Below are 26,376 nucleotides of genomic sequence, written 5' to 3'. Positions count from 1 at the left end.
CCGAGGAGCTGAAGGGGGTGGGTGTCCTGCAGAGGAACAGGGGTGGTTCTGGAAGGGCTCTGCTTGGTCCAGCCTGGATCTCGATGTGGCTGCATCCAAGCCTCCGGGCAGCACTGGAGCATCGCCAGACTTGTGCCTTTCCCCAGTTACTCCTGAAAAGGCTGCGTGGGCTCCACACTGACCTGGGGACAAATTAGCCCCCAGCGCAGTGCCTCCCCCACCCCGGCCCCTCTCGCCCCGGCTCAGAGCTGCCCCTGGCTGGGGAGCAGCATTAATCCCACGCAGATGTCCCTTCCTCAAGTGCTGCCACCGCTGACAGGGTGACGGATGAGCCACTTAAGGAATGCGCCTCGCTCCTGGGTCAATGCAAACAGGTGATTTCCATCATGGTGAGGGTGAACAAGTGGTGCTGGGCACACCTGCCTCCAAGCAACACACAGCCCAGGGTGCAGCACGCCTTGTGCCTCCAGCTCACCTTCCTCCTCATCTCTCCCAACTGCCCCCCTGTTCTCCATCCCATCCCATCTCTGCTGCTGGTTGAACACAACCCTGAGGCTGGTTTATAGAATCATAGAATCACCAGGTTGGGAAAGACCCACCGGATCATCGAGTCCAACCATTCCTATCAAATACTAACCCATACCTCTCAGTGCCTCGTCCACCCGTCCCTTAAACCCCTCCAGGGAAGGGGACTCAACCCCTGCCCCGGGCAGCCTGTTATGTGGCCATGTTCTCTCTGCTGCTCTTCCAGAGCTGAGCTGGGGGACCCTGGTGCCTCCCCAGCAGGCTGGAGGTGGTCACCTGCCTGTCCTCCACCCTTCCCTGGCCCTGAACATCGTGGCTCGGGCTGATTAAAGCATTGGATGCCACTCAGGTGATTTTCCCCAGCCTGGTCCAGCCTTTCTGCATCTGCTGCATGTCCCGGTGAGACGTGCTGCAAGGGATGCTCTCTGCACTCCAGTGTGACTTTGCCACTGTGCCTGTCCCTGGCCAGACGTGATTCCTGAGGCTTCTCTGTGCCCACTGCACCTGCAGCAGGGCCCCTGTCCTGGTCCGGGTCAGGGACAGGCGGCAGCAGCGGGCGGTGGGCTGCTCCCACCCCAGCATCCCGCAGAGCCCCAGCCCTCGGTTCCCGGAGGAACATTTAGTGGAGAATGTTGCATTTTTCCCTAGCAGAGAAGAATTCAAAAGCTGTGAATCCTGGCAGGATGCCCAAGCTCTTAGGTGTGCTAAGGAAAAGATCTGTGACCAGTGAGAGAGTGAGTGGTGTCCCCCAGTTTCTGCTCTGCGGGGCGGAGGGGTCGGTGTCAGCCTCGCGCTGCAGTTGCCCCATCCCACCCCACGGTAGCCACCAACTCGCCCAGCTTCCCCCCTCTCTCCAGCCTGGCAAAGCATCTCTTGCTTGCCTGCAGGAACAGGAGCACTTAACTGGGATAAAAATAGCCACGTTTGCCTCCCGATGGACCAGGGAAGGCAGAAGGTGAAAACTTTCCCTGTGCAGCTCTGCTGGGCCTGCTGTGTCTGCAGCGGGGTGAACCCGCAGCGAGCGGGAGACGAGGCGGGGGGTCCTCGGCACCTCACACAGCCCCCCCAGCCGGGGCTCCACTGGTCCCCAGGGATCCCGAGGAGATGTGGATGTGGAGGATGGAGGAAAGAGGACAGGGAGAGCGAGGAGCAGAGGGATGGACACTCCCAGCGGCACAGGGGGTCGCGGGCTGGCTGAGCGCTGGCTAACCAGAGGGGGCTTCGCCAGGGCTGTCCTAGGAGCTTCTCTCCAGCCAGGCTGCACATGGGCTTGGCGGCAGTGGCTGGGACACAGGGAGGACCAGGGGAATGTATTTAGTTCTCCGAGCATTTCTCCACTGCGTTTTCCTAGCTAAATGGCTCTTATTTTTAGATCCAGGCAGTTGCTAAGCATCGCTGCCTCACTAAGGCGGCTTCTTTCATGGCTTGACACCAAAGCACGCTGACAACACGCTGCCACGTGAGTGCAGCCCTCCCTCCTGCTGCTCTGGATTCCCTTTCTGCCCCTTAGCTCCCATGGGCTCAGGGACCGGGACGGGATGCTTTGCCTCCCCTCTGGCTCCTTATCCCTTCTGTCTGTCTGCACAGACCAGAGGATGAAGGGAACAGAGGTGGGAAAATGTGGGAGCTGGGCAGCCCCCAACACGTGCCCAGGGCTCTGGCATGGCGCAGACAGGCAGCAGCATGACAAAAGCTGCTGGCTTTGCCCATGGTGGGGACTGTCCCGCACAGTTTGCACCCCTTGGGATGGCATCATACACAGATGGCAGCAAATAGCAGAGGGCACCAGCGGGACCTCCAGCCCCCAGCGCCAGATGTACTGATGGGGCTGTGAGCTCCTCTCTTGGCAGCGCTATGCCCCTTGAACCCCCCCTAGTTGTGCTGCTGCTTCACCCCTTCCCCGGGGCTACAGGAGATGGGGTGTGGGGTGGAAATCCTGCTAAAGGCTGCAGCCCTCCATGGGAAACCCATACTCGGCTGGCGGGCACCTGCTCCTGTGCTTGGCTGCAGGCAGGTGGGCTTGAGCCACTTTCCCCACACTCCGCTGCGTCTCTCGACGGCTGCGTGTCCCCTCCACCTCTGACCGATCTCCCACCCAGCCTCTCCCCAAAGGGGGACTGGGCAGGAACGGAGTCCCCCTTCCTCCGTAGTTCCTGGGGGTCCCAAAGCACAGCCTGGCATGGGCACCAAGGGCTTGGGGGGCCCTTGCTCCCCTGCAGTGGGCTGGGAGGGTCTGTGCTCCTCCTGCTGCCCCGCGCCTTCTCCATCTCCATCCCCTTCTCCAACTCCATCCCCTTCTCCACCCCATCCCCTTCTCCATCTCCATCCTCTTCTCCATCTCCTTCTCCTTCTCCTTCTCCATCTCTGTCCTCTTCTCCATCTGTGTCCCCATCCCCATCCCGTCCCCGCGTGCTCACCGCCCCCCCCCCGGCCGTGCCTCAGTTTCCCCGCGGCGGGGCCGGCGCGGCGGCTCCGGGAGGGGGCGGGGAAGGCCGGGAGGGGGCGGCGGTGCCCGCCCCGGCGGCGGCGGCGGCGGGGAGGGGGGCGGCTGCGCGTTCCCGGCCGCCGTTCGGAGCCGCTCGGAGCCGTCCGAGCCGAGCTCCCCGGGCGGGGCAGGGGCGGCGGGGCGGCCCCCCTGCCCGGCGGCGCAGCCCGTGCGCCCCGTCGCTCGGCGGGGCGAGAAGATGCGGAGCAAGGGCAGGAAGGAGAGTCTGTCGGACTCCCGGGACCTGGACGGCTCCTACGACCAGCTGACGGGTGAGCGCGGCCGCGGGGAAGGTGCAGCAGCCGCCGGGACCCCGGGGAGGGGGGGCTCGTCCCGGGGCAGCTCTGCGGGAAGGGGGAGGGACGCTCGGCTGCTGCGGGCTCCTCCGGGCTCGCCCTCGGGGGGCTCGGCAGCGGGTTTCCCCGGGAGCGGAGAGGCCAACCCCGGCAGCGAACCCCGGCAGCGCCAAGGAGGCTGGTGTCTGCTCCAGCAGCCGCTCAGGGTCCCCCAGAGCGCGTCCAGGGATGTTCTGCCCCAGAGCAGAGTGATCGCGGGGAGGCCAGGTACGACCCGGCTGTGACCCTATTGCTTCTCCCTCCATCCTTCGCCCCAGTGGGAATTTACCTGGATTCCCACATTCCACCACAACACCCATCCATCCATCCATCCCACCTCATCCCCCGCTGTCCCACAGCAAAGCAGGTGAGCTGGAGCTGGTGACACCCCTCCTTCCCCGTGTGCTTTCCGCAGATCAGGCCAAATCCCATCCAGTTCCATCGCAGGAGATGTGAAATGGGGCAGCAGTTCCTGCCTGCCTCCCAGGACCCCAGAGGAACCAAACCTGCCCGTAGCTGCTGGGGCGGGTGCCCTTGTGCCTCTGGCACTGGGGAATGGGCACAGGCAGCTTCCCTGAGTCCCGGTGATGCTTTTCCTGCTGTGCTCTGAAGTGAATTTCAGGCTTTGCTCTGGAGTTTTGGAGGAGTGGTGGTCGCGGGGCAGGACTCCTGCTCTCCTGAGCAGCCCCGTGTGTGAGAAACACCGCTTGCTGCCTGCCCAAACGTGCTGCAGGGAAGATATTTTTGAGCCGTGTAGGAACGTGGAACCCACACACAACTTTTGGTTTCTCCGGTAACTTTAAAATGTCCATATGGATTTAAATCAAACCAAGTTTAAAAATAAATTGCAGTCTCTCCATGGCTGAGACCTTTTATTCCCAGGCTTTCCCTCTGAGCCAGCCGTGGAGCAGGAGCCTGGGCAGAGGGGAGCTGTGCCGCTGTGCCAGCCCCTGCCTGCTGGGATGGGGCTGCTGGGAAGCCTCTAGGGAATTAGGCTGGAAATATCCCCCCAGTTTCCCGCATGGGAAACCAAGGCCCTGGGAGGACATCACTCATTTGCCATCACTGCCAGGTCACTGTCCTGCCTGGGCAGAGCCCCCAGTAAAGGCAAGGAGGAGAGCGAGCTGGTCCCAGCAGCACCGACTTCCACTGTGTTGGCTGAATACACCCAAGCCGTCCCTCCCTGTGGAGGAAAAGTTGTTTTTCTCCCAGGAAGAGTGTGGAAGCGACGCAGGCAGGAGGAGAGGGGATGCAGTTTTAGCTCTAGGGAGGGTTTAATGCTTGAGGTCCTGCCTGCTTACCTGGCCTGGGCTCTCATGGTACCTGGGGGTGCGGTTGAAGAGTCGAGACCCCGTTGGGGCCATAACAAAGCCCTGAGATGGAGCTAACAGTGCCAGCAGGGGCTTAGTTTCTCCCTGCATATGGTAGAGTCCCTGCTGGCACCCGCTGTTTGGTAGTTCAGCCCTGCTTGGGGACAGGCATGAGCAGTTGGGGTATTCCTGCAACCCTGGGGGCCCCATCCGTCAGATCCTATCAGGGTTTGAGGGACATCTGCCATGCGAAAGCTGTTAATGGAGAGATGATTTGATGTCAGGCGATGCCATGGCCCCACAGTAGCTCCAGCGATTGCTGGTGTGCTTGGGGACAACAGACGGTCCGGCTGTGCCTCCCCATCACTCCCCAAAACGAGGGGTGGGGGCAATGAAACCACCATCTATGCATGCCCAGAGAAGGGTTAGTAATACCCTCTTCCAAAAGAAGGTGAGGGGATAAGGGGAAGCAGGACCCACAGGGTAGACCCCCTCCATCTTTTCCAGCTGATCTTAAAGAGCTGTTGAAAGCGGGGGTGCAGTGACAGCCCCCCTCTCTGCAGCATCTCCAGTGGTGCCCAGCCGCCCTGTGGGCTGTGCAGGTGCGTGGCACGTGGGTGTGTGTGTGAGTGGCAAGAGAGCCCGAATGAACGAAAGCTGCCTGTGTGTGAGCAGCAGGGAGGGCAGGCACCGGCTCTGTGTGCCGGGGGAACCTGGGCTGGGGGAGCAGGGTGGCACTGCCGGTGCCTGGCCCTGGGGCGGTGACACCAGGCAAGAACGGGCACTGGCCGAGCTTGGCTGTTGAGCTTGGGGTGGGCACCCCTCTGGGCGTTGAGGTGAGAAATGTTTACATTATGCCACTAGGAAATTAAACCGGTCCATTTCTGGGGTATTTAGGTGACGCTGGGGAGAAATAAAAGCCATCCATAAATTACATTACTCCTCCGGCCCTCTAATGACACCAACGATTAGTGTGTGAGCAGAGCCCAGAGCCAGTGTCTCAGGCCTGCTGGGGACATGGCCCGCCACACAGGAGACACGGGAGCCTGGCGCCGCCTGGTCCTGAGGAGCACAGGTATCGCGTCCCCAGCCCCAAACCCCAAGAGGTGAGGGGGGTCAGAGGCAGCTTTCCACCCCACAGGGCGGCAGGGCCACCCCAGCCCAAGCTGAGGAGCAGGGGTGGGTAGCCAGGGCCCCATCTCATCCTGCAGGACGAGCCCATCCCAGCCATGCTGCGTCCTGACAGCGGGACAGTGTGGGGTCTGTGCCTGGGCTGTTTGGGGTGCATCAAACCCCCGAGCTGTGTTTCGGAAAGATGAGGGATTCGCCTGCGGGGCTGTTGGTCCCCCAGAAGGGGTTATAAGTGGCTCAGTTCTCACCCTGACTTTTTCACCCCTGCTTTCTCCTTCGCACTGTGGGGTCTTGAGCAACTGCTTTGCTCCACCCCAAAGGCAGCCGCAGCATTTGCAGTGGGTGAGCAATTGCTATAGAGACCATCTGCAGAGCTTTGGGATCCTCCTGTCTCCCGAGGCACAGCTGATGGATGGGGACTCCCTGACTCTCTGACACTTTGAGCAGCCCACCCAGTGAGATGAAAAGTGTAGGAACCAGCATAGCAGCAGTACAGGCTGAGTATTCCTTCCCACCTGGAAGGAGAGCATTTCAGAGGCATCTGTCCCTGTGGCAGTAGGAAAGGAGAGACAAGGCTGCGCTGCCCCTGGCAAACGCATCAAGGGATGGGTGGTCAGAGGGGTTGGCAGGAGGGCAGTGGGAGCGGAGCCCTGGCCCCTGCCATGGGGTAAAGCCAAAACGCCGAGCCCCAGCTATGCGGCTGCTGCAGGTGTGTCCCAGGTGATGGGCAGATCTAGGGCTGCACTGGGGGCTTGTTCTGCTGCCAGCAAACCTGGCAGCTCCATCGTGGCTGCTCATACCTTTGCAGGAGGAAAATCTCCATGACCTTGGTGTAGTGTAGGACTTCCACCTGCAAGGGGGATAATTGATTTCTTAGGGTGTGGTGGGGTATCTGTGCTAGCCTGTCCTAAACAATGGCACGTGTAGAGGGAAGCGGTGGGATCTGCAGCTGGAGGAATGAGTTATAGGGCTGATAGAGTGGGAATGATGGCAGGAGGTGCCCTGGCTGTGAGTGTGTGTGGCAGGTTATGTGCTGTGCCTGTGGTTGCCTGCTGGAGAGGATTCTGAGAGGGGGACTGGGATAGGGACTGTGCCTGACACCACAGCAGCACCTCACCCATGCCCAGGACAAAGCTCCCACTCTTGCTCGGCTGCTTCCTTAAGTAGCACAGAAACACCCCCAGGTGCACAGCCGTGCAGGTCTGGTAGGGCTGGCTGCAGGCATCACTATGGCCAGCAGCACGTGTGGTTCATCCCCTCCTCCTAGAAGTGGTCCCTAAGAGGGGTGACACACCCCAATGTCCTTCCTATGGGGAGTTCAGACCGTGGGAACCAAGTGTGCTGCCTGTCCCCCTGCTCCCGAGCTCACCTGCCTCCTCTGCGCTGCCGCTGCTGCCCCACACAACCCCTCTCCGCTTCGCTGCTTCTGCTCCCACTGCCTGTGGCTGGGCTGGAAGCCGGGCTGACCCTTGAGCCGAGTCCCCAGCCTTCCCAGGAGGCTCCCAATCAGGATGGGGTGCGGTGGGGAAAGGGCTTCCACTCATTCGCTGGGGTGGGAGGGCTCTCGTGGGGTCCCCTCTGTGCCAAAGCGCCCTGCCCTCCACGGATGCTGCACCTTCCTGGGGTGGTGGGAGCATTGCCTGATTCTGCCTCGTCTCTGTTTGCTGTCTCCCTCTCTCTGGCCTCTTTACCCCTCTGCCTCTTCCCTCTTTGCTGTCCTGGCTTGTCTGCAGCCCTTCGATGCCAGGGTGTGGTGGCCTCTCCTGATCAGAGGTTGAGATTCTGGGGGTCCCTGACGGAGGGAATGCTGCTCTGAGCCCACGCTGGGGCCAAGTCGCCTGCGGGGACGCAGGGGCAGTGCTGCTGGTACTGCGGCCCACGGCCAGGTTGGATTTTGCAGGTGGAGAGGCTGGAGCTGAGGTTTTGGCAGCCACTGCTGCATCCCTGCAGGCAGAGGCAGGTCGGAGCCCATGGGGAATTGGTGGCACAGGATTAATTGACAGGAAATTCGTGGGTTTGTTCGAGGCGGTTTAAATGGCTGATTTCTATGGATGCTGATGCATAATTCATGGACTGTCACAACTTTGGCCAAGGTGTGCGGCTCCTGCTGCACAGGGTTGGCGATGCGCGGGCAGGGAGGGGTTTGCTCCATCAGCATCTCTGCGTCTGGGCACGGGGAAGAGTTTTTCTTCACAACTAGCTGTTGTTGCAGCCAGAAAAGGCACCTGGGCTCAGTGGTGCTGCTTTCCCGCTGTGTGCTGTGCTGGGACCAATTGACCCCTGAATTTTGGGAGCTGGGACAAGAGAAGGTTTGGGATGGTGAGCAGAGCTGGTGCCTGGAGCAGGCTCTTGTTTCCCGTGAGCCATACCCGGTCCATACGTCCTGGTTGGAGCAAAGCCTTATGTTCTTGCCTTGCAGCTGTGGCATCAGAGCCAGCCCCAAAGGATAGGAGAGACCCCGTTAGTGGAGCTGCTGTCCCCTCCCTCACTGGCTCTGCTCATTAGCGATGTTTTCATTAGGAGAAGTGGTTTGGTTTTGTTTAAGCCAAATTGCTGTGCTTGGGAGATGATAAATCCATCTGCCATCAAATTGCTCTCCAGCCCCTGGGATGGATCCCAGCCCTGGGCTTTAGTCATGCTGCAGATGAATGAGCCTCTAGTGAAAAGAATCTCCCCATTGTGTCCCCCCATGGGGCTGGGCTGCCTCCCCGATACCTTGGTGAGGGCTCTGGCTTGAGGAGGGGGTCCAAATCCTCCAATACAGGGTTGCGGAGCCCCGAGGGGGTTGTTGCTGAGGAGGTGAACTGCTGGGGCAGTGCAAGCAGCTTCACTGGGGGCGAAAGGGGAAGGAGAACCTCTCCATGGGGGGAGGCCCTGATGTGTGTGGGGCTGCTGTTGAGCTTGGTGTCTGTGCCAGGGGGCTCCTCCAGCGGCCAGAGCTGGGCGAGTGCCGTGCCGTGAGGACAGGCAGCAGGGACGGCACATGGGATGGGGTGCAGGAGGTGGGGTGGCCCCTCTCCCAGTGACACCCTTGCGAAGAGAGTGTGGTGGCAGTGCTGTGCTGGGCAGGGGTCCTCCTGTCCGTGAGCTGCTGCCGCTCTGGCTGTTTCTAGCTTTTAAGTAAATTTGCCTTCCGTTTCAAATGAAAAAGGGTGGGTGCAGCCCCTCGGGGAGCCATGTGAGTAATGAACATGTTTGGAAACGGAGCCCTGCGGGAGGGGAGCTGGAGGCAGGATAGCTGCTGCATTCAACAGGAGCTGCTGGGAATGGAGGGGAGAGGGGGACTCACCTTTCCTGCCCCTGAAACTGGGTCTTGTCAAACGTTTCCCCTCTGGTCTGGACAGGGTGAATCACCTATGGATGCTCACAAGGTGGTACATGCATGTGTGTGCCCGTGCTCTTGTGCCTCCCCTGCTGCTGGCGGCAGTCCCCAGGGCGCAGCCCCAGCTGGCTCTATGTCCCATTTTGGCAGAAGCCACCCTGCTTTTGAACCTATGGCATCAAGATGTGGCCTTTTCAAAGAATCGGGATTCCTTCTGTCCAGGCAGCCAGCACCCCTCCTGACCCCAGGATGGTGTTAGCATCGCTGCTGGAGGCTCTGGGGTGCAGCAAGAGGATTGTTGTCCCGTTCATGCTGCTCCGACTCACCCTGGCTGGGGACACCGGGGACCTGGGGATGTCAGGGTCCAGGGGACAGACAAGGTGCTCCAGCTCTGAACACGGTTGCTGTGGTGCTCACCTGATTACTGCACCAGCTCCATCTGCAGGGAGTGTTTTGGGGACTGCACCCCCCTGCATGTAGACAAGCCCAGTACACTGTTCAGAAAGCCCTAGTCTGCAGCTCAGACAAGCTGGTGGCTTTGTCCTGGATGAGAGGGAAAGGCTTTTTTTTCTGACCCATAGAGAGGTCTGACGAGAACAGCAGCCGTGGTACCTGCAGGCAGGCAGGGGATGCCATAAGTCTTGAGGCCAGTGCCAGGCTGGCAGCAGAGGTGGATGACTTCACCTGAGACCCCTCTGCCAGGAGCAGGTCAGAGACAGTGATGGAGTGACTAACTCTGTAGGTGGGCTGGAGGCATGAACCTGCTGCCCCAGCTCTGGCGTGCAGCGGTGGAGGGACTAACTGGGTGAGAAGGGATGCTCCCCCACCCCCTTGCTGGTCCTTCTGTCCCCATGAGCCACTTCCCACGGCAGTGATGTTCCTGCTGGGAAGGGGCTTGACAGCCTGGAGCAGAGGAAGATTTCTTGGCAAGATGCTACAATGAGAGACTGGCAGGCATGGTTTAGTGTTTGATAGGAATGGTTGGACTCGATGATCCGATGGGTCTCTTCCAACCTGGTGATTCTATGATTCTATGACCCCAGCACAGAATCTCTGTGAGGCAGAAAGGGGGACCCTGCTCCAGGCACTGGCCCCAGCAGCAGGGCTAGGATGCACTGGCTCCCTTATCTGCCCAATTTTCGTTACCAAATCCATGCGTTTGGACACCGAAAAAAGGGTGCTTTTTAGGGATGAAGCATTGGTGATGGTCTGGCCAGGATCTGAGTCATGGGGGACAGGGTTTCCAGGGTATTTCCCATTACTTGGCTGGGGAAGATGCAGCCCTGTGGAGTGCAGGGAGGCACTGGCAAGCTCAGACCTGGCAGGTGCTGGGGAAGAGCCATCCGGCAGCTCTCACCTGGTTCCTGCAGCCCATCCAGCTGTGGCAGGGTGAGATGAGAGCCAGCCTGCCTGCTAATGAGATTAGACAGGCGAGCCACCGCTCCTGGTCTGTTTGGTTAATCACTTCTTCCTAGATTGAATTTTTAAAAACTGCACTGCTTACAGAAAGTCCCCGAATGGCTTTCCAGGCAGTAATCCACCCAGCCCTCCTCACTGCGAGGGTTCCCCAGGGTCTAATTGTCAGCGGGCTGCTGAAGTCCCCAGTGTGTCCCCACATGTCTCTGGTGTCCCCAGGAGGTGGCTGCCTGGGCTGGGCAGCCTTGACGGCTCTTGATTTACTCAGGGAAGAAATATTGATGAATTTTGAACGGTGTGATTTAGTGAAGCCTCCTGGAGGTGAGGGAGAGGGAACAGGGTCAGATGCTGGGCTCTGTGCGGCAGCCTGGGTGACGGGTCCCCTTTGCCCCCTACTCTTGCTCTAAGGGTGGCTGCCGCCCCGTGCCCGTCCTGCTGTGCTCCTGGGAGCACGCTGGAGTTTTGCGGGGTCTGGTGGCAGAGCACAGCACCTCCAGCTCTGGTTGTACCTGCATGAGGATTGTAGCTCTCCGTTTGCCCCCAGAGTGGGAAGGGGCGGACGTGGTGCCCTGTTTTGGGGTCACAGCACAGGCTGGCAAATGGGTGCAGGGCAGCACGGATGCTGTGATATGTTGTGGTTATGTCTGATCCTGGCATCCCTCGGGGACATCTAGGCCCCTCTCTGAGTGGTTGGATCTGCACTTAAGTACCTCTTTCTTTCCCTCTGACTCTCATTCCAGAAGTCCTGTCTTTCAAGCCCAGGCGCTGCCCTGTGCAGCTCTTGCTGACCCAAACAAATTTCCCTGGTGCCTGCCCTCCCCACTCGCCTCCCCTCTGCCGTGCAAAGTGAGTCACTCCCAGGCACCGGGAATCATTCATGTCATTTCCCACTTTGCCGCAAAGTCATTAATACGAGTGGAATAATTTGTTGCATAACAGAGAGGATCAGCAGGAGCGCTGCTCTGGCAGGTGCTGCCTGGCCCTGGCTCTCGGCCGCCCCGGCCGTTGCTGCCCTGCGAGAGGGCAGCTCAGCAGGATGCTGACTGAGAGCATCCTGCCTCTCACTGGGGTTGTGGTCCCATGGCCACATTGTGCAGGCAGTGATGGTGTCTGCGCCCTGTGGCATCTTCCCAAAAATTATCAAGTCCCACCTGGAATCCCAGCTGGGTGGGATGGATCTGTTTGCCGTGGCCTTGGTGTCTGCTCACTCTCACACAGCTCCTCTGAAAGCGGCTTGTCCCAGCTGCCCCGCAGTGACGTGGGCAAGATGTGTCTCTTGCATCAATCCGGCCGTGTGCAGTGGCACCTGCATCCCTGCCGTGTCCCCGCGTCGTACCTGCCACATGCTGCTCCAGCTCCTTGGAGGTCCCCAAGCCGTGGGGTCATAAGCGGTTCCCACCAGATCCCTCTGGGGAGATGGGGACCCTGAGGCTCCCCGGGGGGATGCAGGCTGTGTGGAAGCGTGTGTGGCTCGGGGCCCTACAGCCCCACAAGGCAGCTATGGAGCCGCTCACAGTCAGATCCCAGCCAGCTGTTGCTGCTGGTGGTAGCAAATCTGTGCCAGGGCTGCAAATGCAAGCGTAGCCAGGGCTCCCCTGCCCCGGGAACCTCGCAGCCTCCCAAGCAGGGGGCTGGCTGGAGGGGGGATCTGCTACCCTCACCCAGCCCAGGACTGCAGGAGCTGGGAGCCCTCGTTTAGGTGATGCTTATTGTGGCTGTGGCAGACCAGGTCTCTTCTCCTGCATAATGAGAAGGTAGGAGGGCAAGGGAAAGGGCTTGAGCCTCTAAAAGGCACTGCGGAGGCTGCCCCCCTGCCCAGGGTTAATTTCCTTCTATCCTACGCTAGGCTGGGCATTAAAGATGCTGCAATGGGAGAGGGGGAGCCTAAGAGGATTGGGCTGAGAGCAGAAGGATTTAGTAAAAGTAAGGGACATGGCTGGGGCTGGGGGCGGCGCAGGGAACAGCCCACAGAGCAGGATGGGCAAGGGGTGGCTGTGCACCCCTCCGGACTGTCCCAGCTGTGACTGTGCTGGTACCCAGTGGCTCCCACCAGCCCCAGGAAGGGGACCCAGAAGGTGAAGCTCTCCCCATCCCCAGGGAGAGCATCGCTGCTGGGTGACAGGGTGAGATGGGGTCCTTGGGCTGCGTGCTCGCAGTATGACTGTGTCGACACTGCTCTGACCCCACGTCCCACCCCTGCTTCTTGCTGAGTATGGGAAACAGGGCAGAAGTTTCAAATCCCAGCTTGGAGGAAGCCAGCGGATGGGCATCATGCCTGGCTCCATGGGGCAGGCAGAGCCCCTCTGGGGTGCCACATGGCAGCGGGGAGTTTGCCCCTCGCCCCAGCAGAGCAGCGAGTTCTCTTGGTGCCGGGATGCCCCTGGAGCAGCGCTGCGAGGGAGGAGATGGTGTTTAATATTTCAAAGCGACTCACTGAAAACATGCTGCTCCCTGCGGCTGGTCCAGACCCAGCATCCCCAGGAAGGAGCTGGGATTAGGTTCACCCCAGCCTGTTGTGAGCTGGAGGGGGAGGCTTTTTGGGGATCACGTCCATGAAGGCGAGGGAGTCTTTCCCCACCTCCATCACTCATAGACCTGAGGGTCCTGCCTCTGCCCTGCGACACAGATCTGGGGTAGGGACATGGCTCCCAAGAGGCTGTGGTGACTCCCCAGCCACTCCACACTTCCCTCGGTGCTGTTTGTTTTCTCAGCCTGCCCTGCTGTAATTACAACCCGCTGTCACTCTCCGGATAATGCGTCTTGCTTTTTATCACTGCTTAATTAAATAACCGTGGGGAAGTGAGGGGCTGGTAACCCCTCGTTCGCCAGCACAAGCACACCAGTGATGCCAGGGAGGTTTCTCAAGGCTGCAGAGGAGCTGTATGGGGAGGGCTGTGCCCTGGCTTGGAGGCCACACTGAAAGTGGGGTACCTGCATGCCCCTGAGAGGGATAAAATGCTTGTTTTGTTGTTTATGGGCACAGCAGCTCTGGCACAGACATCTCCAGGCCATCCCTGAGGAAGTGCCCTGGATGCAACAACTGTGGCCCCGTCTGTAATTCTGCCCTGGGCTCAGAGCCGTGCCGGCTGCCAGGCTGGGAGGAGTGTGTGGGCAGGGTGCCCGCTGCCAGGTCAGCCGCCTCTGCCCGCAATTAGTTGGTGTTAATGAGCGTACCTGGCAGCAGCCGCAGGGTCAGTGAGCTCCAGCTGAGTGTCTGCCAGGTATTCGCCCTGCCAGGCTGGGCGTGTGGGTCCTGCTCCCTGCTTGGCAGAGCATTCTCATTTGTGGTGTTGGTCCTTAGTGTGGACATGGCTCCTTCTGCTCTCTCTCCATCCCTTCCTCTGCTGTCTCGCTGCCGTTGTGCTTTCCCAGGAGGCTGGTGCCACTCTGGGCACTGGCAGTGGTGCACATCCAGGTGCTGACCCCGTGTCTCGCTGCCCTGGGTGCCCCTCTTTTCCCACCCCAGTCACCCCGCAAGGTGCTGCAGCACTGGGAATGGAGTCTGTTCAGGCGTCCTCAGCAGCGGGACGTGGTCCTGTTTAAGAATGCGTGGGCAGGGGCGATGGAAGCGCTCCCCCAGGCACTGCCTGTCCCCCTTTGATGGATTGGGGAAAGGTCTGATCTGACGGGATTTCCATCTGCCCACAATAAGCGCTGCGCTGAACGGCAGCCCGGGCAGGGATTGATGAATGTCCTCAAACTGTTGCCAAGCCTTGAGGTTTGTGTTTGCCTGCAGTGAGGAACTGGGTCTCTTTGCAGATGCGATCCCCTCCCTTGCAGGGCCGAGTCCCCGTGCACCGAGCACCCGTCGTAGGCCGTGCAAGCGGCATCGCAAGCTGCGCTTAGCTTTAGTCTCATGGTGGGTAGGGGCAGCTCTTCTCATTGGCAATGACATGTATAAGACGTGGTAGACTGGAAGATGTTGGGGACTGGCCTGCTGAAGCTGTGGACAGCCCTGGGTGCTGGGGGGCCTGGCTTGGGAGCGATCAGTCTGGAGGGGAGAGGTTCTGGGGGCACCCTGGGGCTTTGTGGCAGGATGCTGTGGGGAGAGGAGCTCCCTGCTTGCGTAGGGGTTGCAGGCAGGCAGGGGAGTGGGGAGTGACTTGCAGTCTCGAGGTCCCTTTCATCGCGGTGCCTGTGCTGAATTTGTAGCTCAGGAGTCCTTTTGCACACATCAAAGCCTGAGGCATCTCTCATCTTGGTTTACCTGGGTCCCGCCTGCCCCCAGCCCAGAGCGCAGGGGGGATTTGGAGGTAATCCTTGCAGATGGGATGCTGCTGACTAATTATAACCGAGCCTCTCTCTTCGTGGGAACCATAGCGAATTGTCCCTTGAGCCCAGGCAGCGATGGTACAAATCTGCTGCTAATTAGACTTGAAAGTCCTCCTGTGAGCTCAGGCACAGGATGGATATTTGATTATTAACATATTTATTTCTGAGCCTCTCAGCAGGTCTTGCACTGGGAGGCTGTACTCTCCCCTTAAGTAATTTCCAGGAACATTTATCCCTATAAAGAGTGCTCGGGGGCTCCAGAGAAAGGGGTGCTGTTCAAGTCTGTGTGCTCATTTTTGGGAGTGTCTCACCAAGGTGTGTGGAAAAGACGTCTTGCTGATGCTGGGGAGGTCCTGAGTGGGAGCACAGTCTCCAGATTCTGCTCCTTGCCTCTCCTCACCCCCTCTGCCAGGTGGGATGCTCCAGATCCTCATGTCCAGGTGGGGAACCTAGGAATGTCTTTTTCCAGTTGCTTCTGGGCCCGTTGCCTCCAGGCACTGGATGGGCAGTAGAAGAGGGTGAGGACAACCCAGTATTGCAGAGCTGGTGCTGAGCACCACAGCCCCACACAGAGCTAGCTGCCACGGCACCCCAGAGAAAGCAACCCTTCCTCCAGCTGAGACAGTCTGCAACGGAAACACTGCCTCTGAAACAACCAAAAATAGCTTTCCTGTCCCCAAAATGTCAGTTTAAGAAGGCAGTCTCTGGGGTATTTGGGCTGAGCGGGTTCCCTGGAGGTGCTGGGTGGGTGGTCCTGTTGCCCTGTGGGGCAGGGGGCCGGGGGGCTGAGCTATCACTCAGGGACAGGTGAGGAGAGGGTCAGTGCTGGCGTGAGGGGCCATCAGCCCAGCTGGGGTCTGCACAGCGTCTTGGATTGAGGCTGGAGAAAGGTGCAGGTGGGCTCTCAGAGGGGCATCACTGACCTTGCGTGCCTTCCCTGCCCTAAGTCTCCAGGTGCCCCCCAGCCAAGTTGTCACCCATCCAGAGGTCTCAGGCCAGTGCTAGGGGCTCTTGGCATGGGACAGGTGAGGAGCTGTGGGTCAGGACCTCAGTCCCATCTCCAGTGCTGCTTTGCTTTCCCTCCCTGCCTTGTTGCTGCATCTCACTGTGCGGAGAAGGTCTGAGCTGCGGATCTGGGGGCAGGTGCCTGGTCACAGTGCTGCAGTTTATTAACAGGGGGAAATGCTTTCAGTGTCTTCAAGCCAAGACCATTTTTGGTGAGATTCCTGCCATTTGAAGTATGTTTCCCCTTCCTGGGATCCCTTGGATGCCTTATCTCCCTGTCCCAGCTGTGCGGCCGGCTCGTGCCACAGCTCTGGCATGAGCCATGGTGCTAAGAGCCTTTCCCACGCCGCTCAGCCTGGCAGCGTCTGGCTGGGCGATCGAGGGGGCCCCGCTGCCTGGTCCCCGTGCTGCACACGCAGGAGCCGGGGCTGCATCCCAGCCCAGACCTGCTGCGTTTCTTCCCATCACTGTGCCGAGCTGTCGGCAGCCGAGCGAGCACTGATTGCAAGGAAATTAGCCTAGTGCCATTTCGCATTTATCGGAGCCCAGCCTGCGCGTGATTGCACAGGGATTGTTAATTTGTCGCTGTGGCTTGGTGTGGTTGTGAGTGTGGCAAGGCTGGAGGGGAGTGTGCCGGGGGGCAGGATGTGTGGCAGGCTGCTGGGATGCCAAGGGCGTGCTCCCCCCTGGAGCGGATTTGGGAGCAGAACTGACATTGTTTGTGGCCAGGCTGAGATTTTTCCCAGCCTTGCCAGAAGGCTGCATGGAGGCTTGGAGTGGGAGCTGGGGGACGCGGGGTGGTGTGCTGGGGATGGAAACCCCTGCTGCTCCCCATGGCACCTCATGGGCACAAGGCTGGGTGGACATCGGAAGGGTAAAAAAGACGCCGGTTCAGGTTAAGGATTTGCTGTGGCTGTCTTGTGCCCTGGCGCGAGGCGTGCACCCCGAGGTGGTGATGTCTCCCTTGTGAAGGCTGCCCTCTTTGGAGGTTCTGGGGCTGTGCTGTTCTACTGCCTGATATTACCCAAGTGCTCCCAGAGTTGCTGTGTTTTGCAGACCCAACATGCACAGGATGCTCATGCTGTGGTATCTTTGCTTACTGTTGATGTCCTGTGATGTTGGTCCTGTAACCAGGGTTGAGCACTCTTTTCCTTTCCCTGTGCCTCTGTTTCCCTGCAGATGTTGGTGCTGGTCTTTGCTCTCCCTTCTGCCCTCCTTTTGCAGGACATGGAGGGTTCTTGGTGTGCACCCCAGGAGCCTGGAGGGGGGCGATGGACCCTATCCCCCCACCTTGTCCCCTCCTCTCTGCTTGCTACCCTTTCTGTGGGGTAATGAATGATTCAAACCCAGGGTGGGGTGAGTGGGTGCCTGTGGCTGCCTGCGTGATGCCAATGGGGCCGACGTGCTGCTGAGCACAGAGAGCTTTTCTGTGTAAATCCCTGAAATATTTAGCAGAACTGACTTAAAAAATACAGCCTCGGAGGACTCAGTGCCTCAGCGTAACCTGGAGGGCTGGGGGCCATCACAGGGGTGATGGATGCTTGGGGGTGATCTCCGGGGGCTCTGGCCTCAGTCTTTGCCCAACACCCGCCACTCAAGTTGCTGTTGGATTTTGTGTCTGTCTGTCCATCTGACCACCCATCTGTTGGGTCTTTCTGCTTGTCTCTGCCATGAGAAGGTGGAGGCACCTCCATCCTTTCTCTGCAATGCAGGGGTGCTTTGGAGCTAAATGCCAGCGGAACACGTCGCAGCCCAGTGCCACCAGAGCCAGGTGGCTGCCCTGTCACCCACTGCGTGGTGGCTGCTGGCGGGTGGGCGCTGGGGGACCCGTGAGCGGTGTTGGGCTGGGCTCCTTCCCTGGCAGTACCTTCCTGAGCAGACGGATCACGCCACATACATTTTTTAACAAGATCCATCGACTGGGAACGAGCCAAGCTGTCGCCGCAGGTTTGTGATCAAAGCCAGACATGCCCTGGCAGCGTGGGGGAGGGTGGCCCTGCACACCACTCCTCTCCACCACGTGGCTGATTAATGGGACATTTATCCTGGCAGAGCTAGTTGGGCTTCCAGCAGTGTTGCAGGTAGCAGGTGTGTTGACCCTGCATCCCTGGGGGTACCAGGATGGCCAGTGTCCTCCTGCCTGGCACGGCATGGTAATTCCTGAACCAAGCATATAAAGATGTGGCAGCCACAATGCAGACCTCATGCTGCTGTTGGGCTTTGTGCACATCCCTACAGCCCAGAACTGCAGCTTCTGCTGGGAATCAGGGTGTGCTGCATTTGCTGGCAGCCAGGGTGAGCTAGGAAATGGGTTTTGCTTGTCCTGGGATATGTTTTGGGCCAGATTCACAAGGGAGCAAGTGGACATAAGGGAAACAGGGAGTTGTAACCGGCTCTGGAAGGGGAGCCAGCTGGCTGCACCATGGCAGAGATGCCCCACAAGGCAGCCTGGGCTGCTGGCAGTTCTCCCTTGGCCTTCACAAGTTCATTCTTTCCTGGATATTCTCTGCACCTCAGCAAGGTAGGAGTTGTGTGCTCTGTCCATCACAGGGCCAAGCCCTGGGGTGAGTGGCTGAAGACAGTGTGGGCTCATGGTTAGAGCACACGGCTCCTCACAGGCTGTCTGTCCTACTCTGAGCCTTCTTCCCACCTCCCTGCTCGGTTTGCTGCTGTCCCTCTTGCCTCCCTGGCCTGGTGGGGCCGTGCGGTGTGGTTGTGGTGTGTGTTTCCCTCTGCAAGCACCAGCAGAGCCCTGGGCCACGCTTCACTCTGACAGCACATCCCATGTCAGAGCCGCTGCAAATCCTGCCTGCTAATAGCTATGCAAATTACCTCATTAGCTGCCTTATTTATTTTCTCTGGCATCACTTTTTCAGCACTTCCCTGAGTCCTGAAGGCTGCAGGTCCCCAGGGCTAGGAGGAGGCAGGAATGGCAGCGGGACCCCACATAGGGCTGGCTGTTTTGATGCTGCCTCTGTGGATGACAGCGATGTTTGGCTCCCACGGAGCCACCCTCCTTGATGTGATGTGTCTAGGACCAGGGGCTCACATGGTGCCCGCAGTCCCTCTTCCCTCAGTTTGCCCTGTCTCTGGGGTGAGTCTTGCTGAGCCATGTGCTGCCCCACATCCCCCAAGCAGCTGTGGGTATGGCATTGCTGGGATGTGTATGCCCTCCATGCCCCCCAAAAGGTGACTGCTGGATTCAGATACAGAGAGAACAGAACATCTGCTCAGTCCCTACAGACCTGAGAGGTGACTTGAGGATTGGCACAAGGCTGCAGGGTGTCCTGCATCCTTCCCTCTCTGATTGCCCTTCCTCCTTGACGGAGCTGTTGTTGGCACGTGCTGTCTCTGGGGTCTGACCTCTGCCAACCCCACAACAACTCTGGAAAGCTCCCAGATGCCCTGGTTGGGGTGGCCCTGGGCTGGAACCCTGCCCTGGTCCTGTCCCCGGGGTGTGTGGCGCAGGCTGGAACACTTTGAAGCCCAGGCACCATCCAGGGCTGGCACAGGCAAGAACAGCCCCCAGGCACCAGCCCAGCACAGCGCACCTTGAGAATGTTCTTGTCCAAGCATGTGGCTGCCTACAGGGACTGCTGTCCCCTGGTTGCATTTTCCAGGGGTGTTCACGTGCCCACGACTCCTGTGACAATGGGATGGGCTTTGCACAGCCGTGAGGAGACCAACGTACAAGAGGAACACCTTAATGCTGAGCCACCTGCATTGTGTCTGCTCCCCTGCTTCCGATTTTATTTTTCCCCTTCTCTTCCTAGCTGTGCTAATGAATATTTCATGGCCAGGAACCAGCATGAACTCCCCCAGCAGCTCCCTGCCCCCAGCGCTCCCACGGCAGGTACCAGCCCAGATGTTGGTTGCTTAGGAGGGATGTCTCTGCCAAGAATCCATCTCAGGGGGAAAGGATCTGGGCAGGAAAGAAAGCAGTGATTCTGCTATGGGCAGTGGTGTTGTGTCTCCATCCCTGGCAGTGCTGTCACTGCCCCTTCATCCTGCAAGGGACTCACAGGGCGTGGTGGCCGTGTGACTGTGCACAGATGGGCTTCAAGGACGATGAAGCTGGTGAAGGGTCTGGAGCACAAGTCTTATGAGGAGCAGCTGAGAGAGCTGGGGTTGTTTAGTCTGGAGGAGGCTGAGGGGAGACCTTATTGCTCTCTACAACTACCTGAAAGGAGACTGTAGTGAGGTGGGTACTTGCCTTTTCAACAAGGTAACAAGTGACAGGACGAGAAGAAATGGCCTCAAGTTGCACCAGGGGAGGTTTAGATTGGATGTTAGAAAAAATTCTTTACTGAGAGAGTGGTGTAGCATTGGAACAGGCTGCCCAGGGAAGTGGTGGAGTCACCATCCCAGCAGGTGTTAATAAATCTGTAGACATGGCACTTCAGGACATGGTTTAGTAGGTATGTTAGTGTTGTCTTGATGGTTGTACTTGATCTTAGAGGTCTTTTCCAGCTTCTATGATACTGTGATTCTATGATTCTTTTCCAACCTAAACAATTCTGTGATTCTGTTCTGTGATTTGTGTTTCCCGTGCATGCTTGCACGCGTGAGCACAGCCTTGCCCAGGCAGCGCCGCACACTCCGACACAACTGCACGTGTCCCCTCCTGTCCCCCGTGTGCTACCAGCCGCCTCAGCCGTCTGAATGAGCCGTGTCCCCAGCTCACCTTTTCACACTGCTGCGCTGTGCCAGGGCTCCTCTTAGCGTCAGGCTCCAGAAACGGCACTGCACAGACCGTGGGTCGGACTGGGACACTGTGGGTTGGACTGGGATGCTGCACGTCAAACTATGGCTCCTCGAATATTTGAATACCTCGAATACTATGTTCAGTTCTGGGCCCCTCACCACAAGAAGGATGTTGAGGCTCCGGAGCGAGTCCAGAGAAGAGCAACGAAGCTGGGGAAGGGGCTGGAGAACAAGAGGAGCATGTGAGGAACCTGGGGGTGTTTAGCCTGGAGAAGAGGAGGCTGAGGGGAGACCTCATTGCTCTCCACAACTACCTGAAAGGAGGTTGTTGAGAGGAGGGAGCTGGGCTCTTCTCCCAAGTGACAGGGGACAGGACGAGAGGGAATGGCCTCAAGCTCCACCAGGGGAGGTTCAGGCTGGACATTAGGAAAAAATATTTTATGGGAAGGGTCATTGGGCACTGGAACAGGCTGCCCAGAGAGGGGCTTGAGTCACCTTCCCTGGAGGGGTTTAAGGGATGGGTGGATGAGGTGCTGAGGGACGTGGTTTAGTGGTTGGTAGGAGTGGTTGGGCTGGATGATCCTGTGGGTCTTTTTCAACCTCGTGATTCTGTGATGGCACTGCACAGACTGCGGGTCAGACGGTGACACTGCGGGTCGGACTTTGACACTCGCTGCCCAGGTATTGCATGGGCTGCCCTGCGCTCCCTTGCATCCAAGCTCAAGGTGTCCTGGCAGAGACCCAAAACCTGCAGGCAGGCAGCAGGGACTGGGGTCAGGGAAGCAGGGGACAATTCTGCTCTCTCGTCTCCCTGAATTTGCTATTTATACCATACAGTGGGGAGCTGGGCCAGTCCCCGGTGCAGGCTCGGTGCTGGGAGATTGGGGAACATCAGGTAACCCTGGCAGAGACAGAGCGTGTGGCTGGAGCAGAGCTGGAGACAGAGCTTGGAGGTCTTCCTCATTCCCCTCGCTGTGGCTCTAGCAATGCTGTGTCCTGTTGTCTGGAGCCCAGCAGGTGCTCTGGAGACTCAGGCTGGCAAGGCTGGCAAGGTGCACCCTGCAGCCCAGGTGACATCACGAGCAAGAAAGTGTGTGTAGGATTGGCTTCAACAGCGCTGCTTTCTAGCTTGCTTTTGATTTCTACTGGGTTCCTGTTTGTCTTCCCAGGGGAGCAGTGGTCAGAGCCTGAGTGGCTTTGCTGCCCTTCTGCAAGGGCAAGTCCCTGGTGCCAGCCTGGGGACCCTGTGCTGGGAGGGAGCCGTGGGGTGGGAGCAAGCTGACTTGTGTCTCTCTGGAATGCACCGTCCTTGCAAAATACCTGCTGTGGGTGCTGGGGGAGAGTGCAGTCCCCTGCCTCGGCTCATGTGGTCCCCACGGGGTCCTGTCTTGGTGTCAGTGCATGAGGGCCTCTCTGGAGAGCCGAGGCCCAACCTAGAGAGGTGATGCTCCTTAGGAAATCACCATCTAGTTCTGGACTCCTTGTAGCACCCAGGGATGCTGGTGGGCAGCCAAGCCTGGAGGTGAGGAGGTTGACTTCGGTGCTGGGCTCTTCTCTTCTGCCGTGTCCCTGCAGGCTGGCATGGGGTGGTCTGTGCATGCAGCTGGGGGACTTATGCCTCGTTCTGCATGGCCATCGTGGCCAGGGTGTAGGACAGAGCTTGCAGCTACCGCCTGCACTGGAACGGAGCAGCCTTCCTGGCCAGGTGGGATCTGGCTCCCAAGGAACTGGATGGGGGTTTGGGGTGGATCTGCACTCTGGCTGTCACGTCCTGCGGGCTCTGGCACCCTCCTGTGGCTGTTCTGACACCTCTGCTGTATCCCTCGGGCTTTTGGGGTGCTGTGGCTGCCTCGGGCTCAGTTGTGCTGGGTCGTGCAGGGTCTCTCTCCTAGCACGGGGCCGGGGGAGCTCTGAGTTTGCAGGATTGGGCTTTGTGTCCCACAGCTCATGGGTTGTGATCGTTGCAAGAACCTGTCCCAGTGTGTTTGTGTTGTGGGTTTGAGCCAAAAGCCTGGATACCGTAGATAACAATGAGGGTCCTAAACCCCTGACCCGTGCAGGGCAGGAGGGGTCTGGGCACCGTTGCCAGCCCAGAGTTCTGAGCTTTTGGCTATGGGCAGGTGACTTGCAGGAGGTGCATTCAGTGTGGATGTTGTGTTTACAGACTTGTCCTACAGCTGTTGCTCTGCATCCGCTGAGCTGCTCACACTGCCTTGGACGGCCTGGGCTGTCCCTGTCCTTCTTGCAAGGCTGATGGCCCTTGGAGCCCTTCCATGGCCCAGGGCTCTGTGAGTGTGTTGTTATTGCAAACCCCTGTTGTGCTCTGTTGTGCCTCGCTGTAGGGTCTCCCCAAACCTGGCTCAGCCCTGCAGTGACCAGTGCAGCATCAGCCTCAGGCTGTGCCAGGAGAGGTTCAGGTTGGACATTAGGAAAAATTGCTTCACTGAAAAGGTTCTTAGGCACTGGCAGAGGCTGCCCAGGGATGTGGTCGAGTCACCATCCCTGGAGTTATTTAAAAGACAGATAGATTAAGTGTTTAGGGATATGATTTAGCATGGACAGGTACGGTTGGACTCTATGATCTCAAAGGTCTTTTCCAGCCTAGCTATTCTGTGATCCTGTGTTCCCCTGGTTCCTGCCCACTCCAGCCTCACCCTGCCCCAGGGCGCTGTCTGCCTGGTGTAGGGGCTCTCTGCTGAAGGGTTGGCCCCTTCTGCAGGGGCATAGCCAGAGTAACAGACTGGGAGGGCTTGGTTTAGAGGGGATGGCCTTCTTTTGAGGAGCAGGGTCTGAGGTTACCCTGTACCAGCCCCTGCGGGGGCTCCTGCCTCTTCCCTTGGGGCTCCTTGTTGAGGCATTGGTATGGACAGGGTGGTCTAACTGTTCTGGATGGATTACCCTTGCAAACCCTTTCTCATCCCTGAAGGAACAGAAGCGACATTTCTCATCAGATTTCTTTTTCTTTGCTTCCTCCTCCATTAATAAGAGATGAATCTTATGAGGTAATAGAGTCTGTATGGATGCAGAGCCAAGAGATCCTGCTGGTGTGGGGTGTGGAAGTGATATCGAGAGGGAATTGCAGCTGGGAAAATGGGACTTGGCGAAGTGATGTGGTCGCCAGTCTGCACAGAGCATCTTGGGCTGATTCTGAGAGCAGGGAAATCCCACTGCCACCAAGCGCCAGACTCTTTTCTGGCTCTGACATACTGTGCAAGATAGCAACTCGCTGCCAGGCTGGGCTTTGGAGTGAGCAGCTCTCCACCCAGGCAGCCTGGGAGTCTGACTCCTCTTCCTCCTATCCTTGCACTGATCCTCGTCTCCTCCCCTGCGTGGAACCAAGAGGAGCGGGTGGTTGGCACTCAGGGATGCAGGATGATTGCAGTGCCAGAGGGCTGTTGCCAGAGGGATGCAGGACACTCGCAGTGCTGGATGGTTGATGTCTGGGGATGCAAGACACTCACAGCACCGGCTGGCCAGATCAGATGATCGACACCCAGGGATGCAGGATGCTTCCAGCACTTGAATGAAGGAGTGGAGGGCTGATGCCCTAGGATGCAAGATGCTGTCGGTGCTGTCTCCCCTCCAGAAGGAGCATCCTTCTCTGCTCTTGGAGAGAGGCGGCTCGGGGATGCAGCAGTGCTTCATTGGTCAGCGGGACCTGTGGAGTCTGCGGGTTGCCATACCAACCTGCCTCTGGTTCCCGGCCAGCCGGGGCGTGAAGTGCCGGGTCGAGCTGGTAAGAAGGGGCGGACCAGGAGCTGCGGGCAACCCAGGGCTCTGCCAGCTAGGGAGGCATCCAGCTGCCTCTCCCAGAGAGCTGGCTGGCACCACCGAGCTCCCTGACCCTGAGCATCCCCCTGCCGCTACTCCCTGCCTCTCCCTGCAACTTTCCTGCACGGACGGGGCTGGGGGGCTGGCACAGCACAGGGGAGGCTCGCCTGGGCATCCTGCTCCCTCTCCGAACTTGTGTCACCTTTTGCGAGCCAAAGCCCTGGGAGGGGCATCGCCGCTGGACCCCTGACCCCGCTGGCTCGCAGCCAGCCTGCACAGGACAAAACTCAGCCTTCTCAGCACAAAACTTCCCAGCCGGCTGCCTGCTGCCTGGGATCCAGGCCTGGAAGCTGCCGCACTGGTGGGTGCTGCTTGTGCCCTCTCTGCCGCGCTGGCCCTGCTGCCGATGCCTGCAGGCTTGCTTCAGGCAAGGAAGGCTCCGTCCTCCCCCAGGCATCACCTGCTGCTCGGAGGAGCTGGGGGGCTGTTTGTCAGGAGAGGGTGCGACTGGGTCCCTCCCCAGCGCTGTGAGCTGGAGCCATGAGCCACTGCCAGCAGCGCTGCAAGAGGCAGCTGGGCCGAGTGATCCGCTTCTTCTACCAGTTTGTCACCGGGACCCTCTCCCAAGGTAGGTGCCACCCTGGGGGCACAGGGACTCTGTTGTGTGGGAATGGGTTTCTGTCTAGTGGGCTCTGTGGGGCTGTTTGGGGAGGGGAGTAAATGCTATTTAGATGCTGAGCAATTCAGCCCCAGGTGGAGGGGTTGCACTGGGCTCTGTGTGGAGCAAACCTGAAGATGCTCACAGGAGGCAATGAGAGCCCCTGAAGATCCCCTGTGGACCTGGGGTGATGGAAACGTTTTATGTGGGGAGTGGACTGGTGCAGTGAGAAAACTGCTGTGGAAATAAATCACAGGTGGTCTGACCCTTCCCTGCCGTGCCAGGCATCCTCTGGGGCTGGGGCCGTGCACTCCGTCCATCTGGCCCGGGAAGTCCTGGGTGTGCCTGCAGACTGGGGCAGGGGCACGGACACACCCTGCTGCTGCATCCGCTTGTGCTCGTACCCTGGGATGCTGCCTGGTCCTGGGGACAGAGCTGTGTGCCCCCTGAGTTCTCAGTCACAGCCGTGGCAGGACCCGCATCTCCCTGCAAGCCCCTGCACAGCTCAGCCAGCTGGCCGGGACCCCTTGTCCTGGGCGTGAGCCCAGAGCTACCTCCTCACCCCAATGGGGGGTCACCATGTGCCTGTGTGCTGGGACCTGGGGTCCCTGTCCAGGTGCTGGGGACAGGGTGCCCTCCTCGCGGCCTGGTCGTGCTCAGGCTGCTCCTCTGGGACACAGCGTGCCAGGAGTGCAGGGAAGGCCTTGTTGGGCCAGTGTCGAAACTTCATGCTTTGGAGCGGGGCTGGGACTCGCACTGCCTTCCCTAGGGCCCAGCCTGCCTGAAAAAAACCTCCCAGGCTCTGTCCCCTCCTTGCCTGGGGAAGCCCCTGCGTCTTCCCAGCCTGTGCCCATCCCTAGGGCCGGGCGACGGCGAGGGCACCCTGGGAATGCTCTGGGCACAGTGCTGGAGGCTGGGACATGGGAGCAATGTCTGCCCTGCCACCTCCCTGCCTGTGAGGACACAAGCCCTGTGACGGTAGGTCACCTGGCTGCAGGAAACCGTCCCTACGGGCAATTCCCATCACTTTGCAGCCCCTTCGGGTCTCCATGCCAGCCCACAGCATGGCAATAGGGGAAGAGGTGCCGGGGTACGTGTAGGGCTGGCATGCCAGGCTCCAGAGGCTCCGTGTGCCCACAGGCAGCTCTGGGTCCATCCCTCGGGCACTGGCCAGTTAGCCTGGAGCAGAGAGGGCAGAGGATGAGTCAGCTGAGTCCAGCCCTAGGTGTGAGGGGCACGGCTGCTGGTAATGGAACAGGGTGGAAAGGGGACCTTGATGTGCTCCCAGCTGTACTGCCTTCAAGGATGTTCTCCTATAGGTCCTTGTCCTGGCATCTTGGGCTTTTTGGCTAGCATTACCAGGCTGGGTCTGTCGTGGGTGTCCCAGTGGGATCTGGTCTCTGGACTGGCCGTGTGTGGTGCCAAGCAGCCCCAAGGGCTTG

At 59.2% G+C, this 26,376-nt stretch overlaps 1 protein-coding gene across 5 annotated transcripts in view; it reads left to right on the top strand.

Moving 5' to 3' along the window:
* The first annotated feature begins 3,052 nt into the window (after nt 1–3,052).
* The window catches only part of KCNIP2 (potassium voltage-gated channel interacting protein 2), a 42,218-nt gene continuing 18,894 nt past the window's right edge, over nt 3,053–26,376 (top strand). For 3 of the 5 annotated variants that reach the window (XM_069882502.1, XM_069882497.1, XM_069882496.1), the window contains exon 1: nt 3,053–3,282. In XM_069882502.1, the coding sequence (XP_069738603.1) occupies nt 3,210–3,282 (73 nt within the window). In that variant the 5' untranslated portion in view covers nt 3,053–3,209. Of the gene's footprint in view, nt 3,283–5,603; nt 5,731–23,273; nt 24,905–26,376 lie in introns of those variants that run through there. The other 2 variants (XM_069882498.1, XM_069882501.1) reach the window with 2 other exon arrangements.

The sequence above is a fragment of the Phaenicophaeus curvirostris genome, unplaced genomic scaffold (assembly GCF_032191515.1).
Source record: "Phaenicophaeus curvirostris isolate KB17595 unplaced genomic scaffold, BPBGC_Pcur_1.0 scaffold_160, whole genome shotgun sequence".
Classification (NCBI taxonomy): domain Eukaryota; kingdom Metazoa; phylum Chordata; class Aves; order Cuculiformes; family Cuculidae; genus Phaenicophaeus; species Phaenicophaeus curvirostris.
The sequence above is the reverse complement of the archived record's forward strand: the minus strand, read 5'-3'. Positions and strand labels throughout refer to the sequence as shown.